Here is a 21,273-nt window from a genome sequence, read left to right as displayed (position 1 = left end):
AGGAAAGGGTAGAAGGTATGTAAATTCATGGAGTTAAGATTATTAATAGCATTAATAATTTGACTTAGGACTTAACTATGTATAATAACTCTACATGGTATCACTATCGATAGATATTCATATCCCATGTTATAGATAAGAAGCTAACACTAAGTAATTAACTGTCTGAGGCCTCTAATTTTTGGTCTCCCTTTACCATTGGTATGTACCTTCCAGAACATGAGTCTGTGAACCTCACTGGTGCTTCCTAACAGATTTTTTTTTTTTTCTGTTATACCCATGGCTTGACAAAACAGGCCTGAAAATTCTGACCTCTTCTTTTGGAGCCACATGTTATTTTTCTCCTATATAACCCACATCATATAAAATACAAATATAGTTCATTCAGCATCATTAGGAAATTATATTTTTCTCTTTTGCTAAATTTCAAGTAAATGAAATATAGTCTTTTAAGCATTAAAATTCTCATTTAAAACAAAACTAGCCTAAAAACTACTTTATCTCATTAAAACTGATCCTAATAAATATAATAATTAAATTCTTTATTTGCAGCTTATAATCACATACCAGGCAGGTTACATGTTTCTAGAACATTTGGATAGCTTTTCTCAGTCAGATGCTACAGTCCTAAAGGTCTCGGTTTTATCAAGCAGCTGAGAAAGAGAAAAGTAGCTCTGCACATCCAAGTGCTAGCCTGGTACTCACACCTGGGCCTTGGTTTTCTCCTGTTGAACATATTTAAAGTCACTCTGTGGCTGCCATGATGTGATACCAAAATAAAAAAAAAAAAATTTAAGGCAGCAAGACTATATCCACTTCATATTCTGGTCTAAGCATATATTAAAACAAGGCACTGTGAACACTACCAAAATAACAAACATCCTTCTTTCCCAGCTAATATGAGTGGTAGCTGCTTCTCTATTGGTTACAATGTTTGCTTGAGGAAGCCACCTGCAGGACTAAGTCTTATGTACAGTCAATGTAGGTTGCGGGTGTTAATAAATATTATTATTATTATTTTTAGATGGAGTTTCACTCCTGTTGCCCACGCTGGAGTGCAATGGTGCGATCTTGGCTCACTGCAACCTCTGCCTCCCGGGTTCAAGCGATTCTCCTGCCTCAGCCTCCCAAGCAGCTGGGACTACAGGCACGCACCACCACGCTCGGCTAATTTTTTGCATTTTTAGTTGACCAGTCTGGTTCTTGAACTCCTGACCTCATGATCAGGACCAGTCTGGTTCTTGAACTCCTGACCTCATGATCCACCTGCCTCAGTCTAAGAATTCATATTCTTTGACCAAGATGTTCTCTTTCTAAAATTCTAAGGAAATACTCTGACAAAGATTTATGTACAAAGGCATCCATCACAGCACTTACACAATAACTATGTGCCAGATGCTGTTCTAAGAGATTCACAGAAACTAATTCATGTAATCTTCACAACAAGCCCATGAGATACACATTATTATCATCCCCATTTTACTGCTGAGAAAGTAAGTGGCAGAGAAAAAATTCCAGCCCAAGCAATCTGATTCCAAAGTCCTTGCTTTTAAACCACTAACTTCCTCTAACAACAAAGGAATAGCTAGATAGTATAACACAGGTATAATAGAATATTATGGACAACATTTAAAATGCTGCGTAGAGATACATTAAATGGCATGGAGATATATACAGATGGTATATTAAGTCTAATGGCATGGGAATATATACAATGGTATATTAAGTTTTAAAAATGTAATACATATATACATATGCATATGAAAACAAATATCACTTAATATGCTATTGAGATTAATTATATCTTAAAATTAGTGTTACGGCCTTTAACTTTATTATTAAGAGAACTATGTACTATATCTGCCTAAATACATACACATAAAGAATATTAACATTCACTTTAAAAAGTGTATACGTGGCCAAAAAAGTAAGATATATTCAATGTTAGTGAATTTATTTACAATATAGAGGCTTATAAATCCTTTGCTACAAATTGTTAAATGGATATAAAAACAAGTAGGGCTTATTTTTAAAAAAATGATCAAGTTATTCTATGCTCAGATAACAGAGTTTTATTTATATCACCAAAATAGTCTGTTAACTCCCTGTGCCTCTTGTAAACACTTGCATGATCTTGAGAAAAAGTTTCTGTTGTAAAAAGTTAAGTTCCTAAAAATTATTGCTGTGTATTGGTATGGTTCTAAAATATCGTTTAAAATACATGTATCTCCTGTTTTAAAAAGATTTATGCTATGCTCATGTCTTGTCTCACCTGACAGTCCTTAACTTAACTGTGTCTTTCCCTTATCATGCTCTAAATTTAGAACAATACAAATAAGATGTCTTTTATGCCTAAACTATCTTTGGTTTTACTGGGATGGCTACTGGGTGACAAAGATTTGCTCCTGTGCCTTGCCTTATCAAAAGGTGAACAATAGAAATAATAAGGTTTTTTCAAGGGGAGGGGAAGTGTCACTCTCCAAATTTAATTAACAAAACTACTGTAAGAAAACTTTTTTTTTGAGACGGAGTCTCCTTCTGTCACCCAGGCTGGAGGGCAGTGGGGCAATCTTGGCTCACTGCAAGCTCTGCCTCCCGGTTTCAAACTATTTTCCTACCTCAGCCTTCTGAGTAGCTGGGACTACAGGCGCCTGCCACCACGCCTGGCTAATTTTTGTATTTTTAGTAGAGATGGGGTTTCACCATATTGGCCAGGCTGGTCTCGAACTCCTGACCTTGTGGTCCACCCGCCTCGGCCTCCCAAAGTGCTGGGATTACAGGTGTGAGCCACTGTGCCCGGCCAAGAAAACTTCAAAGGTACAATTAAGGATATTTCTAGTGCATTTCCTACCTGCCTACAATACAATCCTTACAAAACTATAAAAGTGAGGCAAGGGGCCAGGAGCGGTGGCTCACGCCTGTAATCGCAGCACTTTGGGAGGCCGAGGCGGGCGGATCACGGGGTCAGGAGATCGAGACCATGCTGGCTAACACGGTGAAACTCCCGTCTCTACTAAAAATACAAAAAAACTAGCCGGGCGTAGTGGCGGGCGCCTGTAGTCCCAGCTACTCGGGAGGCTGAGGCAGGAGAATGGCGGGAACCCGGGAGGCGGAGCTTGCATGAGCCGAGATGGCGCCACTGCACTCCAGCCTGGGCGACAGAGCGAGACTCCGTCTCAAAAAAAAAAAAAAGTGAGGCAAGGATGTGAACCAAAGGATTAAGGCCCCTTTAAGCACCAGTAAACGGATTTTTTTTTTGGCATAAGGGATGAGAATCGGGTACAGCTTCATTTTTAACCTAAGGATGTCCAATTGCTTCAGCACCATTTGTTGAGCCTATCCTTCCTCCAGTGAACTGCTTTTCATCTTTGTCAAAAAGCTGTTGGGCATACTAGTGTGAGTATATTTTGGGGTTCTCTATTGTGTTTCAATGTTCTATCGCTCTGCCAATACCACAGAGTAGTGACTACTGTAGCTATGTAAGTTTTAAAATCAGGTAGACAAATTCCTCCCACTTCATTCTTTTCCATAATTGTTTGTTATTCTAGTTTTTTTGTTTTGCCTTTCAATCTAGAATAACTCTGTCTCTGTCTTTAAAGTTTGATAAGGAGTGTGTTAAACACGTATATTGATTTAGGGAGAATTGACATCTTTACTATGCTGAGTCTTCCAATCATGAACACAATAAATCTCTCCATTTATTTAGATCTATGACTTTTTGCATCACCATTGCTGTTTTCGGCATATGCGTCCTGTAAATGTTTACTAGATTTATATAATTATTTCATTTTATTGGGCAATTGTAAATGGTACTGTATTTTAAAATTTTTGGTGCCTGTGTGTTCTTTGCTAGTATATAGAAATGCAATTGATTTCTGTATGTTTATTTTGTACCCTGCAACCTTGCTGAACTCACTTATGAATTCTGAGAGTTTTCTGTAAATTACTTATTATTCCCTATATAGACAATCATGTCATCTTCAAATAAGGACAGTTTGACTTCTTCCTTTCCAACCTATATGTCTATTTCCTTTTCTTGCTTTACTCCACTGTCTAGAACTTTCAGAACTTTGTCAAATAAGAGTGGTAACAGCAGACATCCTTGTCTTATTATCAAAATTAGGGAGAAAGCATCACCACTGAGTGTAATGTTAGCTCTAACTTTTCAGGAGAAGCTCTTTATCAAGTTAAAGAAATGCCCCTCTATTCCTATTTTTTTCTGAACTTAAAAAAAAAAATGAATAAGTGTTGAATTTTGTCAAATGTTTTTTCTGTACCAACTGATATGATCATGTGATTCTTCTTTACCCTTTTAATATGGTGGTTTATACTGACTGATTTTTGTATACTGAACCAGCCTTGCACCCTAGATATAAACCCTACTTGCTTAAGGTGTATAATTCTTTCTATATATATTGTTGAATTCTGTTTACTAATATTTTGTCAAGGGTTTTTACATTTATATTCATTAGAGATATTGGTCTGTAGTTTTGTTGTACTGTCTTCATTTGTTTTTGGTATCAGGGTAATATTAGCTTTATCAAATGAATTGGGAAGTGTTCTCCTGTCTTCAGTTTTCTGGAAGGGGTTATGTATAATTGATGTTAATTCTTCTTTTACATTTGGTAGAATTCTCCAGTGAAATCACCTGGGTCTGGACAGAGCTTCTTTGGAAGTTTGTTAATCATAAATCCAATTGCCTTAAGTTATAGGACTCATCATATGAGTTCATATTGGATGAGGAATTTGTCCAATTCAAGTTGTCAAATTTATGTATACTAAGTTGTTTTTAGTATTCCCTTATCTTTCTTACGTCAGAAAGGTCTGTAGTGTATCCCCTGTTTCATTCCTGATATTGGTAGTTTGTGCTTCTTTGTTTTCATTGTCAGTCTTGCTACAGGTTTGTCGATTCTACTGGTCTTTTCAAAGAACCAGCTCTGTTTTACTGATATTCTGTTTTTAATTTCATTAATTTCTGCTTTTCTATTTCCTTCCTTCTGCTTCCTTTGGGTTTATTTTGCTCTTCATTTTCTAGTTTCTTAGGAGGAAGCTTAAGCTATTAATTTGAGACTTTTCCTCTTTTGTAATGTATGCAGTCAGTGCTATAAATTTCCCCCTTTGCACTGTTTAGCTACGATCCCTTTTTCATTTTCATTCAGCTCAAAATATATATATATATATATTTTTTTTTTTTTTGAGACAGAGTCTTGCTCTGTCGCCCAGGATGGAGTGCAGTGGCGTGATCACGGCTCACTGCAAGCTCCACCTCCCAGGTTCACGCCATTCTCCTGTCTCAGCCTCCCGAGTAGCTGGGACTACAGGCGCCCACCACCACGCCCGGCTAATTTTTTGTGTTTTTAGTAGAGATGGGGTTTCACTGTTAGCCAGGATGGTCTCGATCTCCTGACCTCGTGATCGCCCGCCTCGGCCTCCCAAAGTGCCGGGATTACAGGCATGAGTCACCGCACCCGGCCTCAGCTCAAAATATTTAAAAATTTCCCAAGACTTCCTTTTTGACCCATGGAAAATTTATTTAGAAGTGTGCTGTTTAGTTTCCCAGTGCTTGAAGATGTTCTTACTATGTTTCTGCTACTGATTTCTAGTTTGATTCCACTGTGGCTGAAGAATATATCATTCGATTCTTTTAAATTTGCTGAAGTTGGCTTTAGGACTCAGGACATGGTCTACTTTGGTATATGTTCTACAGATAGTTGAAAAAAAAAAGGGGAACTCTGTTGTTGTTGGGTGGAACATTCTACAAATACTAATCAGATCTTATTTGTTGATGATATTGTTGAGTTCTTCTGTTTCCTTGTTAATTTTCTGTCTAGTTCTATCAATTGTTGAAAGAGGAGTGTTGGCTGGGCATGGTGGCTCAAGCTTGTAATCCCAGTACTTTGGGAAGCCGAGGTGGGTGGATTGCTTGAGCCCAGGAGTTCAAGACCAGCTTGGGCAATATAGTGAGACCTCATTTCTACAAAAAATACAAAAATTAGCTGGGTGTGGTAGCGCACACCTGTAGTCCCAGCTCCTTGGGAGACTGAGGCAGGAGGACCCCTTGAACCCAGGAAGCAGAGACCGTAGTGAGCTGAGACAGCACCACTGCACTCCAGCCTGGGTGACAGGAGTGATACCTGTCTCAAAAAAAAAAAAGAAAGAGTAGTGTTGAGGTCTCCAACTATAATTTTAGATTTTTCTATTTCTCCTTTCAGTTACATCAGTTTTGCTTCATGTGTTTCATAGCTCTGCTGTTTAGTAACATACATTTATAATTACTATGTCATCTTGGTCAATCACAACTCTTTTATCACTCTCTAATGTACTTCTTATGTCTGGTAATTTTCTTTGCTCCAAAGTCTACTTTATCTCTTATCAAGATAGCCACTCCTGCTTTCTTTTGATGAATATCTGCATGATTTATCTTTTCTATCCTTTTACTTTTAACTCATCTCTATCATATTGGAAGTGAGTGTCATGTAGACAGCATACATCCAAGGCACATTTTTTAATCCACTCTATCAATCACTGGCTCTTAATTAATGTATTTATATCTAATGTAAGTACTGAAATGTTAGGGCTTAAGTTGGCCATTTTATTCATGTTTGTTTTCTGTTTGTTCTTTCTTTTTTAATGTTTTCTTTCTTCTTTTTGCCTTTCTCTGAGTCACTGGAACATTTTTAAAATTCAATTTTGATTTACCTATAGTGTTTTTGCATGTATCTCTTTGTATAGCTTTTTAAGTGGTGGCTCTAGGTGCTACTATAGATGTATACACATATGGCATATATATACATATACACATACACATATATACAGACATACATGTGTATATGTATATACACACACGTAACTTATCAGTCATTTGGTGACATCATTTTATTAGCTTGAACAAGGTACAGAAACCTCACCTCTCTTTAAATCCCTGTACCTTCTTCCACTTATAATTATCTTAAATATTTCCACTGCTGGGTTGGGGTGGAATTTTAGGTTCCTCATTCCTAAAGGGGATTTTTCCCCAAGAGGGGAAGGCCTGGCAGGATGAAAGTCCTGGCTCCCTACTCACCTTGGCAGGGGAAGGCTGGGCAGCTCATTACATCGGGTTGGGGGAAAATCTAGGCTCCCCACTCAGCTTTTGCTGGCATGGGTGGGACTGAGGCCCCAGTGTTTTCTATGGAGTTTAATTGGAGTAGAGCAGTTATTGTCTAAAAGTTTTCTTTCTTGCCAGGAAATACTGCCCATTTCCAGATCCTGTGGCTAGAGAGCAGGCTTTCATTAGGCTTTTCTTTGGTCTATGTCCATCAGCATTTCCAGGTTACTAGCTTCTTCAGCTTCAAGTCTGGGCTATATTAGGCAAAAAGAAAACTTAGGAAACTCATCACCTTGTTGTTTCTAGGGTCTCAAGGTCCCTAGCCAGTCTACCTTCTTCTCACCACCTTTCAGAGTCTTCCAATATTTGTCTTATATATCATGTCCAGAGTTTTTAGTTGTACTTAGCAGGAGGAATAAGGAAAAGTATGTCTACTTCATCTTGTCAGAAGCAGAGTCTCTAAATGAATTTTATACAATTGCCTCTCACAATGGGATATGAGTGTATTTGGTTACAATATGTCTATTTTCAGGATGAATCAAAACTGGTCAAAAAGCCACAACAATGATAAAAACGTTGTTTGACTTTGTGTTTTCTCCCTACGAAATCTCAAATTTGCTTCTAGTGATGAAGATACTTATTTCTCTAGAAGTATTACTACAGAGCTTTGTAAGAGGTTACATCTTACTTAAAGTTAAAATCTCCATTGCCTCTTATCTTAGTCCATTTAGGCTGCTGTAACAAAAATTCCATAAACTGGGTGGCTTATAAACAACAAACATTTATTTCTCACAGGTTTGGAGACTAGGAAGTCCAAGATCAAGGCACTTGCAGATTTAGTCTCTGTCCTCATAGACGGTATCTTTGCACTGTGACCTCACATGGCAGAAGGGCTTGATCACTCTTTACAGTCTCTTTTATAGGATGCTAATCCTAATCATGAAGACTTTGACCTCATGACCCACCTAATCACTTTCTGAAAGGCCCCACCTCCTAATACCTGCCTCAGGAATTAAGATTTCAACATATGAATTTTGAGGGGACACGTTCAGACCATAGCACCTCTGCTACCCTCAGTCTGCAGAAAGGAGAAGTTCCACACTTGCATTAGCCATGTTTTCAGAAATTAAAAAATTTCTCTGGTTTAAAAAGTGTTGTGTTTCAACCTTAATAAGACTGAGACCAATTCCCTTTAGAGACTATCTACTTTGTCTGTCAAATAACTTTCAAAAGTGTTATACTGCTCCCAACAGAAAGCCTTCTTTTTTTTTTCTTCAGACGGAGTCTTGCTTTGTCGCCCAGGCTGGAGTGCAATGGCACAATCTCGGCTCACTGCAACCTCCACCTCCCAGGTTCAAGCTATTCTCCTGTCTCAGCCCCCCAAGTAGCTGGGATTACAGGCACGTGCCACCACGCCTGGCTAATTCTTTTGTATTTTTAGTAGAGACAGGATTTCACCATGTTAGTCAGGCTGATCTCGAACTCCTGACCTCGTGATCTGCCCACCTTGGCCTCCCAAAGTGCTGGGATTACAGACGTGAGCCACCAGGCCTGGCCCCAAAAGTCTTCTTTTTTTTTTTTTTTTTTTTTTTTTTAATTTATTTATTGTTATTATACTTTAAGTTGTAGGGTACATGTGCATAACGTGCAGGTTTGTTACATATGTATACTTGTGCCATGTTGCTGTGCTGCACCCATCAACTCATCATTTACATCAGGTATAACTCCCAATGCAATCCCTCCCCCCCCCCCCCCCCCCATGATAGGCCCCGGTGTGTGATGTTCCCCTTCCCGAGTCCAAGTGATCTCATTGTTCAGTTCCCACCTATGAGTGAGAACATGCGGTGTTTGGTTTTCTGTTCTTGTGATAGTTTGCTAAGAATGATGGTTTCCAGCTGCATCCATGTCCCTACAAAGGACACAAACTCATCCTTTTTTATGGCTGCATAGTATTCCATGGTGTATATGTGCCACATTTTCTTAATCCAATCTGTCACTGATGGACATTTGGGTTGATTCCAAGTCTTTGCTATTGTGAATAGTGCCGCAATAAACATACATGTGCATGTGTCTTTATAGCAGCATAATTTATAATCCTTTGGGTATATACCCAGTAATGGGATGGCTGGGTCATATGGTACATCTAGTTCTAGATCCTTGAGGAATCGCCATACTGTTTTCCATAATGGTTGAACTAGTTTACAATCCCACCAACAGTGTAAAAGTGTTCCTATTTCTCCACATCCTCTCCAGCACCTGTTGTTTCCTGACTTTTTAATGATCGCCATTCTAACTGGTGTGAGATGGTATCTCATTGTGGTTTTGATTTGCATTTCTCTGATGGCCAGTGATGATGAGCATTTTTTCATGTGTCTGTTGGCTGTATGAATGTCTTCTTTTGAGAAATGTCTGTTCATATCCTTTGCCCACTTTTTGATGGAGTTGTTTGTTTTTTTCTTGTAAATTTGTTTGAGTTCTTTGTAGGTTCTGGATATTAGCCCTTTGTCAGATGAGTAGATTGCAAAAATTTTCTCCCATTCTGTAGGTTGCCTGTTCACTCTGATGGTAGTTTCTTTTGCTGTGCAGAAGCTCTTTAGTTTAATGAGATCCCATTTGTCAATTTTGGCTTTTGCTGCCGTTGCTTTTGGTGTTTTAGACATGAAGTCTTTGCCCATGCCTATGTCCTGAATGGTACTACCTAGGTTTTCCTCTAGGGTTTTTATGGTATTAGGTCTAACATTTAAGTCTCTAATCCATCTTGAATTAATTTTCGTATAAGGAGTAAGGAAAGGATCCAGTTTCAGCTTTCTACTTATGGCTAGCCAATTTTCCCAGCACCATTTATTAAATAGGGAATCCTTTCCCCATTTCTTGTTTCTCTCAGGTTTGTCAAAGATCAGATGGCTGTAGATGTGTGGTATTATTTCTGAGGACTCTGTTCTGTTCCATTGGTCTATATCTCTGTTTTGGTACCAGTACCATGCTGTTTTGGTTACTGTAGCCTTGTAGTATAGTTTGAAGTCAGGTAGCATGATGCCTCCAGCTTTGTTCTTTTGACTTAGGATTGTCTTGGAGATGCGGGCTCTTTTTTGGTTCCATATGAACTTTAAAGCAGTTTTTTCCAATTCTGTGAAGAAACTCATTGGTAGCTTGATGGGGATGGCATTGAATCTATAAATTACCTTGGGCAGTATGGCCATTTTCACGATATTGATTCTTCCTATCCATGAGCATGGTATGTTCTTCCATTTGTTTGTGTCCTCTTTTATTTCACTGAGCAGTGGTTTGTAGTTCTCCTTGAAGAGGTCCTTTACATCCCTTGTAAGTTGGATTCCTAGGTATTTTATTCTCTTTGAGGCAATTGTGAATGGAAGTTCATTCCTGATTTGGCTCTCTGTTTGTCTGTTACTGGTGTATAAGAATGCTTGTGATTTTTGCACATTAATTTTGTATCCTGAGACTGCTGAAGTTGCTTATCAGCTTAAGGAGATTTTGGGCTGAGACAATGGGGTTTTCTAAATATACAATCATGTCATCTGCAAACAGGGACAATTTGACTTCTTCTTTTCCTAACTGAATACCCTTGATTTCTTTCTCTTGCCTAATTGCCCTAGCCAGAACTTCCAACACTATGTTGAATAGGAGTGGTGAGAGAGGGCATCCCTGTCTTGTGCCAGTTTTCAAAGGGAATTTTTCCAGTTTTTGCCGGATTCACAGCTGAATTCTACCAGAGGTACAAGGAGGAGTTGGTACCATTCCTTCTGAAACTATTCCAATCAATAGAAAAAGAGGGAATCCTCCCTAACTCATTTTATGAGGCCAACATCATCCTGATACCAAAGCCTGGCAGAGACACAACAAAAAAAGAGAATTTTAGACCAATATCCCTGATGAACATTGATGCAAAAATCCTCAATAAAATACTGGCAAACCGGATTCAGCAACACATCAAAAAGCTAATCCACCATGATCAAGTGGGCTTCATCCCTGGGATGCAAGGCTGGTTCAACATTCGCAAATCAATAAACATAATCCAGCATATAAACAGAACCAAAGACAAGAACCACATGATTATCTCAATAGATGCAGAAAAGGCTTTTGACAAAATTCAACAGCCCTTCATGCTAAAAACGCTCAATAAATTCGGTATTGATGGAACGTACCTCAAAATAATAAGAGCTATTTATGACAAACCAAAAGTCTTCTTAAGGCTCAACTAAACATCCAGACTTGTAAGACAACCATAGCCATAGGCCTTACATGGTACCAGTTTACTCAAAAGGGTATCAGTTAGAAAAACACAGATTGCCAACAAAGAAGTATCAGGTAGGTGTTCCTCTTCAGTGGGAGTCCTTACAGGAGTCTACACAGATCAGGTACAGGGAGAAGATTCACACTGGATATGAATGAGAATCACTCTAGGGCAGAAGGCCCCATGTACCACAGGAGCCAGTATCTCTAGTAACAACTCCATAGGCAGAACTTCCAGAATCTCCACAAGGGACAGTTATAAGAGTCACTACAATCAGGGAAGTCCAAAGCTACGGCTTCCTTTCAGGTATTTACAATTCTCCCTCTCCAGATGCAATTTACCAATTGGGTTATTTTTACTATAAGCAACAAACACGATTTTTCATTGTTTCCTGGGAAACTAGGGAGTTAACAAAAAGTCAAATTTTCATAAAAGGGGAAAGGGTTTGTTAACTCTTTATTACTAGGTGTCATATCTTCCACAAAACAAAAGTGAACAAAGTTGTTTTCTCCGGACTTTTAAAAATGAGCTTTTCAACTGCCTTCAGTGTATCTTGAGGAAAGCAAGAAGTCCTCACTACTTCCTGCCTAGACTATTACCTCTTTGCTTTTCGTAGGCTTATGTGCATGCAATTTGGGGTGATCTTTCCATAAAGAAAACCGTGTCATGTCATTTTTGGCTTAAAAATCAATACTGCAGTGCTTCCCGAACACGTTTGAGAGACAGTCCCAAATGCAAGCACATATGTAGCTGTATACTTCTCTAACACCAATGGTTATCACCACTCCCCTAAACTGGTCATCTCAAACATTTTCTATTTCATACCCTTATCATTTAAATAGACATCATTACAGGGTGAGAAAAACAAATGAATATAATGGGAGTTCTCATCTTTTCTTTGAGTACCCCAATGATTATTTTGATCACCCTTCCCTCAAGTCCCACTGCTTATAACTTCATTCACTGTGTTACCCGTAGGCCCCTGCCTCAGTTCTCTGATGTCATTATGCCTTTGTATATATTATAATTCTCTATGCCTAGAATAGCCATTTATCTGGCCATTGCCCTTCTTCCTTCCTCCTTTCCATTCCCTATTCTCCCTTCTACTGCATTCAATTCTACCAATCTACCTCGATTGGACAGGGGCCCCACATATATATATATATTCATATATATGTGGAATGATGTGAAAACAGACATTGGTAGTGGTGGTAGAAATAACAGCAACACTGAGGACATTGTCTACTGTATCAGTGGACACAGATACAGACAGTAAAAAAGGAAAGATCTTCAGGAGATCACTACTTGGAAGGAGAATCTGATCTTTTTTTTTTTTTTTTTTAAATGGAGTCTCCCTCTGTTGCCAAGAGAATCTGACCTTTTAAAGAAAGCCCAGAAAGATTGCCCAAAATGGGTATAGCCATACATTCTTTGGACTTCTTTTACAATGAAGATGCTAATGATCAAAAAACAAGTTGAGTTTGTGCCACTGCTGCTCTTTTCTTTACAAACGAGACCCGCATCATTTATCTCACCTTCTGGAAGAGCTTTTTAAGTGGCCTAATCACCTCCAGACTTGGATCCTTCCTATCTACTTTATAGAATACTTCAAAACCCTGACTCATTCCCCACTAATCTATATAAAATCTAACTTCCTTAGATGCGACACTCAAAGCTGACTCCAGAATCTGGCCCCAACCTACTATGTTAGCCTTTCCCACCACTGCTGAGATAACCTGACCTGCAACCAATAACATTTAAGTAACCCTCCAGTACCTGCCCTGCATTGCAATTCTGCCATCCTAAAACTAGATTTTTGCTAAGATGTTTCCTTCATCTAGAATGCCTTCCCATGTACTCTGTTGGAATCCTACTCATCTATCAAGGCATGGGCCCATCACCACCATCTTTTTGATGTGTGCCCTGATCCCCACAGCTGAAATACAACCTTGAATTCTATCAGTCTTCATAGTTTAGAGAACATAATACATGTCATTTTATCCTCATAGCAGCTCTCTGAGATATGTTTATGCTCTTTCTACAAACTCAGCCCAAGTGCCCTGGCAAGGTCTGCAGCCAATGACAGAAGTGGGGATTCAAATGCAGGTCTTCAGGCTCCAAATATCCTGTGCATAACCTATTCCACTGATGCTACCTTTAAAAACCTCTACCTCCTCTGTGATCCCAGGGTGATTTATAATTTCAATAGCACACTAACCCCAGGTCCATTGTGTATTAGAGTTGATATAAGTTGGTAAAGGGAGGGAACCTCGTCTTGTTTATCCAAGTATCCCCAAAGTATTTACCATCTTCTTTACATATGGTGTAAATGTATCAAGTGGTCAAACTGAATTTAATTCATAGAGGTTTTTTTGTTTTTTTGACAGAGTCACACTCTGTCATCCAAGCTGGAATGCAGTGCATGATCTCAGCTCCCTGCAACCTCCGCCTCCTGGGTTCAAGTGATTCTCCTGCCTCAGCCTCCCAAGTAGCTGGGATTAGAGGTACCCGCCACCACGCCCAGCTAATTTTTGTATTTTTAGTAGAGACAGAGTTTTGCCATGTTGGCCAGGCTGGTCTCGAACTCCTGACCTCAGGTGATCCACCCACCTCAGCCTCCCAAAGTGCTGAGATTACAGGCATGAGTCACCATGCCCAGCCTTCATTGAGGTTTTTTATTTTCCTTTATGGCAAATTGTTGAGGGAAGTCAGGGACCCTGAATGGAGGGACCAGCTGGAGCCACAGTAGAGGAACATAAATTGTGAAGATTTCATTTTAATATGGACATTTATCGGTTCCCAAATAATACTTCTATAATTTCTTATGCCCATCTTTAATCTCTTAATCCTGTTATCTTCGTAAGCTGAGGATGTATGTCACCTCAGGACCACTGTGATAATTGTGTTAACTGTACAAATTGATTATAAAACATGTGTGTTTGAACAATATGAAATCAGTGCACCTTGAAAAAGAACAGAATAATAGCAATTTTTAGGGAACAAGGGAAGACAACCATAAGGTCTGACTGCCTTCGGGGTTGGGCAAAAAGAGCCATATTTTCCTTCTTGCAGAGAGTCTATAAACGGACGTGTAAGTAGGGAAGATATCGCTATATTCTTTTCCTAGCAAGGAATATTGATATTAATACCCTGGGAAAGGAACGCATTCCTGGGGGGAGGTCTATAAACGGCTGCTCTGGGAATGTCTGTCTTGTGCAGTTGAGATAAGGACTGAGATATGCCCTGGTCTCCTGCAGTACCCTCAGGCTTACTAGGATGCGGAAAAACTGCCCTGGTAAATTTGTGGTCAGATCGGTTCTCTGCTCTTGAACCCTGTTTTCTGTTAAGATGTTTATCAAGACAATAGATGCACTGCTGAACATAGACCATTACCAGTAGTTCTGCTTTTGCCCTTTGTCCTGTTCCCTCAGAAGCATGTGATCTTTGTTAGACCCTTATCAGTAGTTCTGCTTTTTGCCCTTTGAAGCATGTAATCTTTGTACCTACTCCCTGTTCTTACACCCCCCTCCCCTTTTTGAAACCCTTTAAAAACTTGCTGGTTTGAGGCTCAGGGGGCATCACGGTCCTACTGATAATGTGATGTCACCCCTGGTGGCCCAGCTGTAAAATTCCTCTCTTTATATCTCAGCCAGCCAACACTTATGGAAAACAGAAAGAACCTACGTTGAAATATTGGGAGCAGGTTCCTCTGATAGCAAATTCCAAAATTACTGCTGGAGTCAGCACCCCAGAAGCAGAACAGGGTGGAGGCTGGAGGTGTGGGCTCCTCCCTGGGCAAATCACTCAACACCTCTATGTGCCCAAGTTATGCCTTCTTTATAGGGTTGTTATTAGGATTAAATTAAACAATATACTTAAAAACCAAGCCAGGGCCTGGCACACTCAATATATACCAGCTATTATTATATATTCCATTTTATGTCTCCATGTGGTATTCCTATGGCCAAAAATTACTGACCTCAAAATTAATTACTCCAAATCATCAAGAGAAATTTAGATACTATGGAATGTAAACTAAGCTGCAAGGACATTTACTCTTAGTATATTTTATAAAGATCTCCCTGGAATCCTTTTTATTTGAAATAATCCATTACATAAAACCCCTAGTTATCTGGGAAAATATTTTACACTGAGTGACTCAATTTATATTACATGAAAAAACCAGGTATTAATATTAAGGGAAATACAAGTGAGATGAGTATGACAGGGAATTTTTTTTACCTTCCCCCTTAATTTTGCAATGACTAACATTCTTCTTAAGCCAAGTACCAGGTGCTAGTCAAAAGTTTTAGCAATGAGTGGTGTCTGACTCTTTGCCCTGAAGGTAAAGAACAAGCAGGCACCAGAGTCATGGACCACTTATCTATCCCTTTTAGAGGTCTGCACGAAGCACATATTCAATCTTCAAGGAATTTACAAATGATGTAGTCAAATGAATAAATACAAAGGCGTTTATAGACACTGATGACTTCACTGGAATAAATAGCAGTTACTGTGTCTGATCTTTTTTTTTTTTTGAGATGGAGTCTCTCTCTGTCGCCCAGGCTGGAGTGCAGTGCCACAATCTCGGCTCACTGCAACTCCATCTCCCCGGGTTCACGCCATTCTCCTGCCTCAGCCTCCGGAGTAGCTGGGACTACAGGTGCCTGCCACAACACCCGGCTCATTTTTTTGTATTTTTAACAGAGACAGGGTTTCACGGTGTTAGCTAGGATGGTCTCGATCTCCTGACCTCGTGATCCGCCCGCCTTGGCCTCCCAAAGCGCTGGGATTACAGGCATGAGCCACCGCGCCCACCAACTGTCTGATGTTAACATTGCAACCGAGACACCCCACCTGAGTGAGTTACACTGATTCTTACTCAGTAAAGACATGTTCGGTAAGTGAAAGCCTTCGTATGCAACAGGTCATTTCTCTTACTGGGTCATTACTGTAAAACGAGAGGGTAAGAGAAGGAATTTCTAAGATTCCTTTCAGATCCAAATCTGTGATTCTGTAATCTCTCCTGGGCCCCACCAAGACGAGGAAGGCAAGAAGGGCGGTTGTGACCCACAGCAAAGGCCATGCAAGCAAAAGTGAAATTCTGGGCGCGGTTAAACTCAAAGCGATCAAATTAGTTTGCAGGAGTTAAGACTGGAGTCAGGGTGGTAAGGAAAAACGAGGCTGGGCAGGTCTGGCACAGGACAGGCATCTTTGAACCTATTTCTGGGAGTTCTGAAACTACTGTTCTCGTGGGCCTTGGCGACTGATTTGGGAAACCTGACCCCGGGTTGGCCTGGCTTCCAGCCACCGTCGCAACATAAACAAGCCAATTCAAAACAGGGTCGCAGTCTTTGAAACCAGCTGAGGCAACGGATCCCCTCCACACTTCGCGGGCCCCACCATCGCCCCATCGAACACCATTATCCCTCTTCCCAGCGCGCTCCCGTCCGCCCGCCCGAGGCCGGCGGACCTGCAGCGGCGGCGGGATGGGGTTGGATAGAATGCGGCCCGGTCCCGGCCTAGCGGGGCTCGGGGAGCCGTTCCCTTCGGTCCTGCGCCCACCTTGGTACTGGGGTCCGCGTCGGAGCAGCAACTGAGGGCGGCCTCGTCAGTGAGGCCGCCGGACGGGGGCTGCGGTTCTGCCATGTCTGCACTGCAGTATCACAGACTACCGGACCCAAAGGAACAGAGGAGTCACCCACGCTCCGCCTCGGCCCTGTGCCGCCTTAACTAGGGACCGCGCGATGGCGCCGTGGGCGGGCGACCGCTGACTTCCAGCCAATCGCTGCGCGGAGAGCAAGTTGACTCTCTGCTGATTGGGTCCCAGTGAGTCAGCGCCTCCACCCACAGGACTATGCCTCGGACTACAACTCCCAAGGAGCCTTGCGCATAAAGGAGGCAAACTCGTTAAAAAAAAAACGCAGGCTGGGCAGAGTGCTTTCTCTGTTATTTAATGAACTAATTTTGTTTGTTTAACTAAAGTTTGGTAACCATTCACACCTCAGGGCTGCAATTTGGTAGAAAATTTGAATCCGATGGAAACTGAGAACTGTGAGTTGTTCTTTTAAAATTGTAAGGATTCAGAGGTTTCTCAGTTTAAGCAACACAGAGTAATTAAAACAATTGTTGAGTCGAAAACCTATGTTCAAGTCTTGGTTCTGCTATATATTAGCGCCAGAAGCTTGCAATAATTACTGACCCTCTCTCTGAGCTTCCTAACAGGATTTAGTGAGAATTAAATAAGTTTTCTTTTTTTTCCTTTTTCTTTTTTTTAAATTTTTTTTTTTTTTTTGAGACGGAGTCTCGCTCTGCCGCCCAGGCTGGAGTGCAGTGGTGTGATCTCAGCTCACTGCAGTCACTGCAGCCTCGACTTCCTGGACTCAAGCGATCCTCCGGCCTCAACCTTCCGATTAGCTGAGACTACAGGCCGCAAAACCACGCCCAGTTAATTTTTGTATTTTTTGTGGAGATGGGGGTTTCACCATGTTGCCCAGGCTGGTCTCAACTCCTGGGCTGAAGCGATTCTCCCGCCTCAGCCTCCCAAAGTGCTGGGATTACAGATGTAGCCACTGTGCCCAGCCTAAATGAGATTTAAGTCATGGTTTGTCTGCTTAGGTTCCAAATATCCATAACTTGCAGTACTTTTTACGTTAATATATATTTTGTGTTCACTGGAAGGCTGAGTCATCACTGTGTCTTCAATGACTGACTCATAGTAGTAGATGCTCATTAAATACTTCCTGTTGTTAAAAGAATAAATGGGAATGACTGGTGCTCACCTAACCAAAATGAGGTTGGGTAGGGATATATATGGCACTAGCCACCTGGCCACCACCAAGAGGTCTCCATCTCTCATCTCAGCTTCTTTGTGCATCTCAGCTTCAGTTTGTCAGACACCAGCTCCATGAGACTAGAAATTTGGCAGCTGTCCTCTCACTAGGAGAGGGAGTAAATTCTTGCGCTGGATTTTATCCAGCCAGCGTGGATTTTATCAAATTGGAAAATCCAAGAAGGAGCTGTGATTGGCCTGGCCTATGACCTATGCTTACTACTGTGACTGAAGCACTGTGATTGGCAACCTGGATTAGGACCACCTGGTTGGAGTTTGGCGAGGATCCATTCCCCAAAATAAGAGCAATGATATTCTTATGAGAAGGGAGGATGGCCAGGCAAATTGAACCATAGATGTCCACTGCAGAAGGATGGGCAGGATAAGGATTTCAGCAGAAAGGTTGAGCACACCTCATACTAACTTATTGAGGGTATTTCATCAAAACACAGTCTATTAGAACTACAGGACTTCTATATGGAGCTAGACCTTAAACCTTTTAAACTCAGGAATTGGGGCCATACACAAACTCTGCATATACTGTGTGTTACCATTGAATTATTGAAAAGACACCCAAATTGTCTTCTTTTGCATTAATATATATATATTTTTAAGACAGAGTCTTTCTCTGTCACCCAGGCTGGAATGCAGTGGTGTGATCTTGGCTCACTGCAACTTCCGCCTCCTGGGTTCAAGCGATTCTCCTGCCTGAGCCTCCCAAGTAGCTGTGATTACAGGCACCTGCCACCATGCTGGCTAATTTTTGTATTTTTAGTAGAGACAGGGTTTCACCATGTTGGCCAGGGCTGGTCTCAAACTCCTGACCTCAGGTGATCTGCCCACCTCGGCCTCCCAAAGTGCTGGGATTACAGGCATGAGCCACTGTTCCCGGCCCTTTTGCATTAATCTTTCTGGTGAGCTTCTTAGAATATGTGAGACATAAGCATGTAAATGAATAGGAAGACTCAATATCAATTCATTTACCAATTAATCTGTTCATGTGATGAAATTCCAACAGAAATCCCAACAGAGTTTTTCTTTTTCTCTTTTCTTTCCTTCCTTCTTTCCTTCCTTCCTTCCTTCCTTCCTTCCTTCCTTCTTTCCTTCCTTCCTTCCTTCCTTCCTTCCTTCCTTCCTTCCTTCCTTCCTTCCTTCCTTCCTTCCTTCCTTCTTTCTTTTCTCACTTTGTTGCCCAGTCTGGAGTGCAGTGATGTAGTCTCAGCTCACTGCAGCCTCGACCTCTCAGGCTCAAGCCATCCACCCACCTCAGCCTCCCAAATAGCTGAGACTATAGGCATGCACCACCAACCCCAGATAATTTATTTTATTTTATTTTTTGTAGAGATAGCATCTCACTCTTGAACTCCTGAGCTCAAGTGATCCTACCACTTTGGCCTCCCAAAGTGGGATTACAGGTATGAGCCACTGTGCCTGGCCCAGGGATTTTCAACTAAAATGAACAAGCAGATTCTAGATTCTATTTTTAGGGCCCCAAATAGGAAAGACATACTGAATAATAATTAAGTAGGGGAACATTCTCTACTGGATAACAAGACTTTGTGCAAGCTACAGTAATTAAGACAGAATGAAAAACAGACAGTATGATGAGGAGGCTGGCATAGATCAACAAATGGAAACTGTAGTAGACCTCTCTAAGATAACCCCAATTATCCCCACCTCCGGGTATTCACAGTCTTGTCTACTTCCCTAACCTTGAGTATGGGCTGGACTTGGTGGCTCACTTCTGATACAAAGAGCATGACAGACATGATAAGGTGTCACTTCGTGTCACTTCTGAGATTAGAGAATGAACAGGTTGTGATTCTTATCTTGGGAGCTCTCTGTCACTTTCTTTGATCTCTCAATTGGAGTGTAAGCAAGTTGTCATGTTGAGAGCAACACTAAGGAGAGATGCATGTGGCAAGGAACCAATGTCTCTGGTCAACAGCCAGTGAGGGCCAGATGCCTGCCATCAGCTACACAGTGAAATTGCAAGTGGGTTTTTTTTCAGTAGAGCTTCAAAATGACTGCGCTTTGGTCAACCCCTTAATCACTGTCTTGTGAGAGACCCTGATCCAGAACTACCTAGCTGGACCATTCCCAGATTCTTAAACCACAGAAACTGTGAGATAATAAATATTTATTGTTTTCAGCTGCTAAGTTTTGGAATCCGTTATTATCCATTAATAGGCAACCAATATACATACCCACCATGTTTGTGTCTGTGTGTGTATATTTTATATATAATATATATAATATATTTTTATATAATATATATAATATATTTTTATATAATATATATAATATATTTTTATATAATATATATAATATATTTTTATATAATATATAATATATTTTTATATAATATATATTATATATTTTGTATATAATATATATTATATATTTTTATATAATATATATTATATATTTTTATATAATATATATTCTATATTTTGTATAGAATATATATTTACATATAGAATATATATTATATAGATTTTAAAATATATTATATATTTTTATACATATATATTATATATTTTATATATTTTATATTTTTTATATATAAATATATATAAAAACTTGATATGTGTTATGTTAGTGCTAGTGGGGAAGAGATTATTTTTTCAATGAATGGGGTAAGGACAACTGATTATGCATGTAATAAAAAAAATCTCTATTTCATACCATAAAGGAAAACATAAGTCCAAGAGGATCACAGACATAAATGCGAAAAGGCAAAACTTAAAACCTTGAAGAATAAAATACTAGAAAATGCCGTTGTGAATTCATGGTAGAAATTTCTTAATGAAGGCCGGGCATGGTGGCTCACGCCTGTAATCCTAGCACTTTGGGAGGCTGAGACAGGTGGATTGACTGAGCTCAGGAGTTTGAGACCAGCCTGGGCAACACGGTGAAACACTGTCTCTGTTAAAATACAAAAAATTAGCCAGGCCTGGTGGCATGTGCTTATAGTCCCAGCTACTCAGGAGGCTGAGGTAGGAGAATTCTTTGAACCTGGGAGGTGGAGGTTGCAGTGAGCCAAGATCATGCCACTGCACTTCAGCCTGGGTGACAGAGCAAGAGTGTGTCTCAAGGCAA

General features: G+C 40.3%; 1 protein-coding gene and 2 long non-coding RNA genes across 4 annotated transcripts in view; 2 read left to right on the top strand and 1 right to left on the bottom strand.

The window, feature by feature from the left end:
• LOC144340370 (uncharacterized) overlaps positions 1-2,357 on the top strand; it is a 47,619-nt gene extending 45,262 nt beyond the window's left edge. Inside the window, exon 5 of the long non-coding RNA XR_013416436.1 lies at positions 1,025-2,357. This is a non-coding gene — a long non-coding RNA (uncharacterized LOC144340370). The remainder of the gene's footprint in view (positions 1-1,024) is intronic.
• Positions 1-17,086, bottom strand: part of GLO1 (glyoxalase I) — a 28,391-nt gene extending 11,305 nt beyond the window's left edge. The window contains 1 exon segment of one of the 2 annotated variants that reach the window (NM_001261764.1): positions 16,905-17,086. In NM_001261764.1, the coding sequence (NP_001248693.1) occupies positions 16,905-16,988 (84 nt within the window). In that variant the 5' untranslated portion in view covers positions 16,989-17,086. 2 annotated transcript variants of the gene reach the window in all.
• Positions 3,371-21,273, top strand: part of LOC144340372 (uncharacterized) — a 29,476-nt gene continuing 11,573 nt past the window's right edge. Inside the window, exon 1 of the long non-coding RNA XR_013416438.1 lies at positions 3,371-3,396. This is a non-coding gene — a long non-coding RNA (uncharacterized LOC144340372). The remainder of the gene's footprint in view (positions 3,397-21,273) is intronic.

Source organism: Macaca mulatta, chromosome 4 (genome assembly GCF_049350105.2).
Source record: "Macaca mulatta isolate MMU2019108-1 chromosome 4, T2T-MMU8v2.0, whole genome shotgun sequence".
Lineage (NCBI taxonomy): Eukaryota > Metazoa > Chordata > Mammalia > Primates > Cercopithecidae > Macaca > Macaca mulatta.
This window is presented reverse-complemented; position numbering and strand designations above follow the sequence as displayed.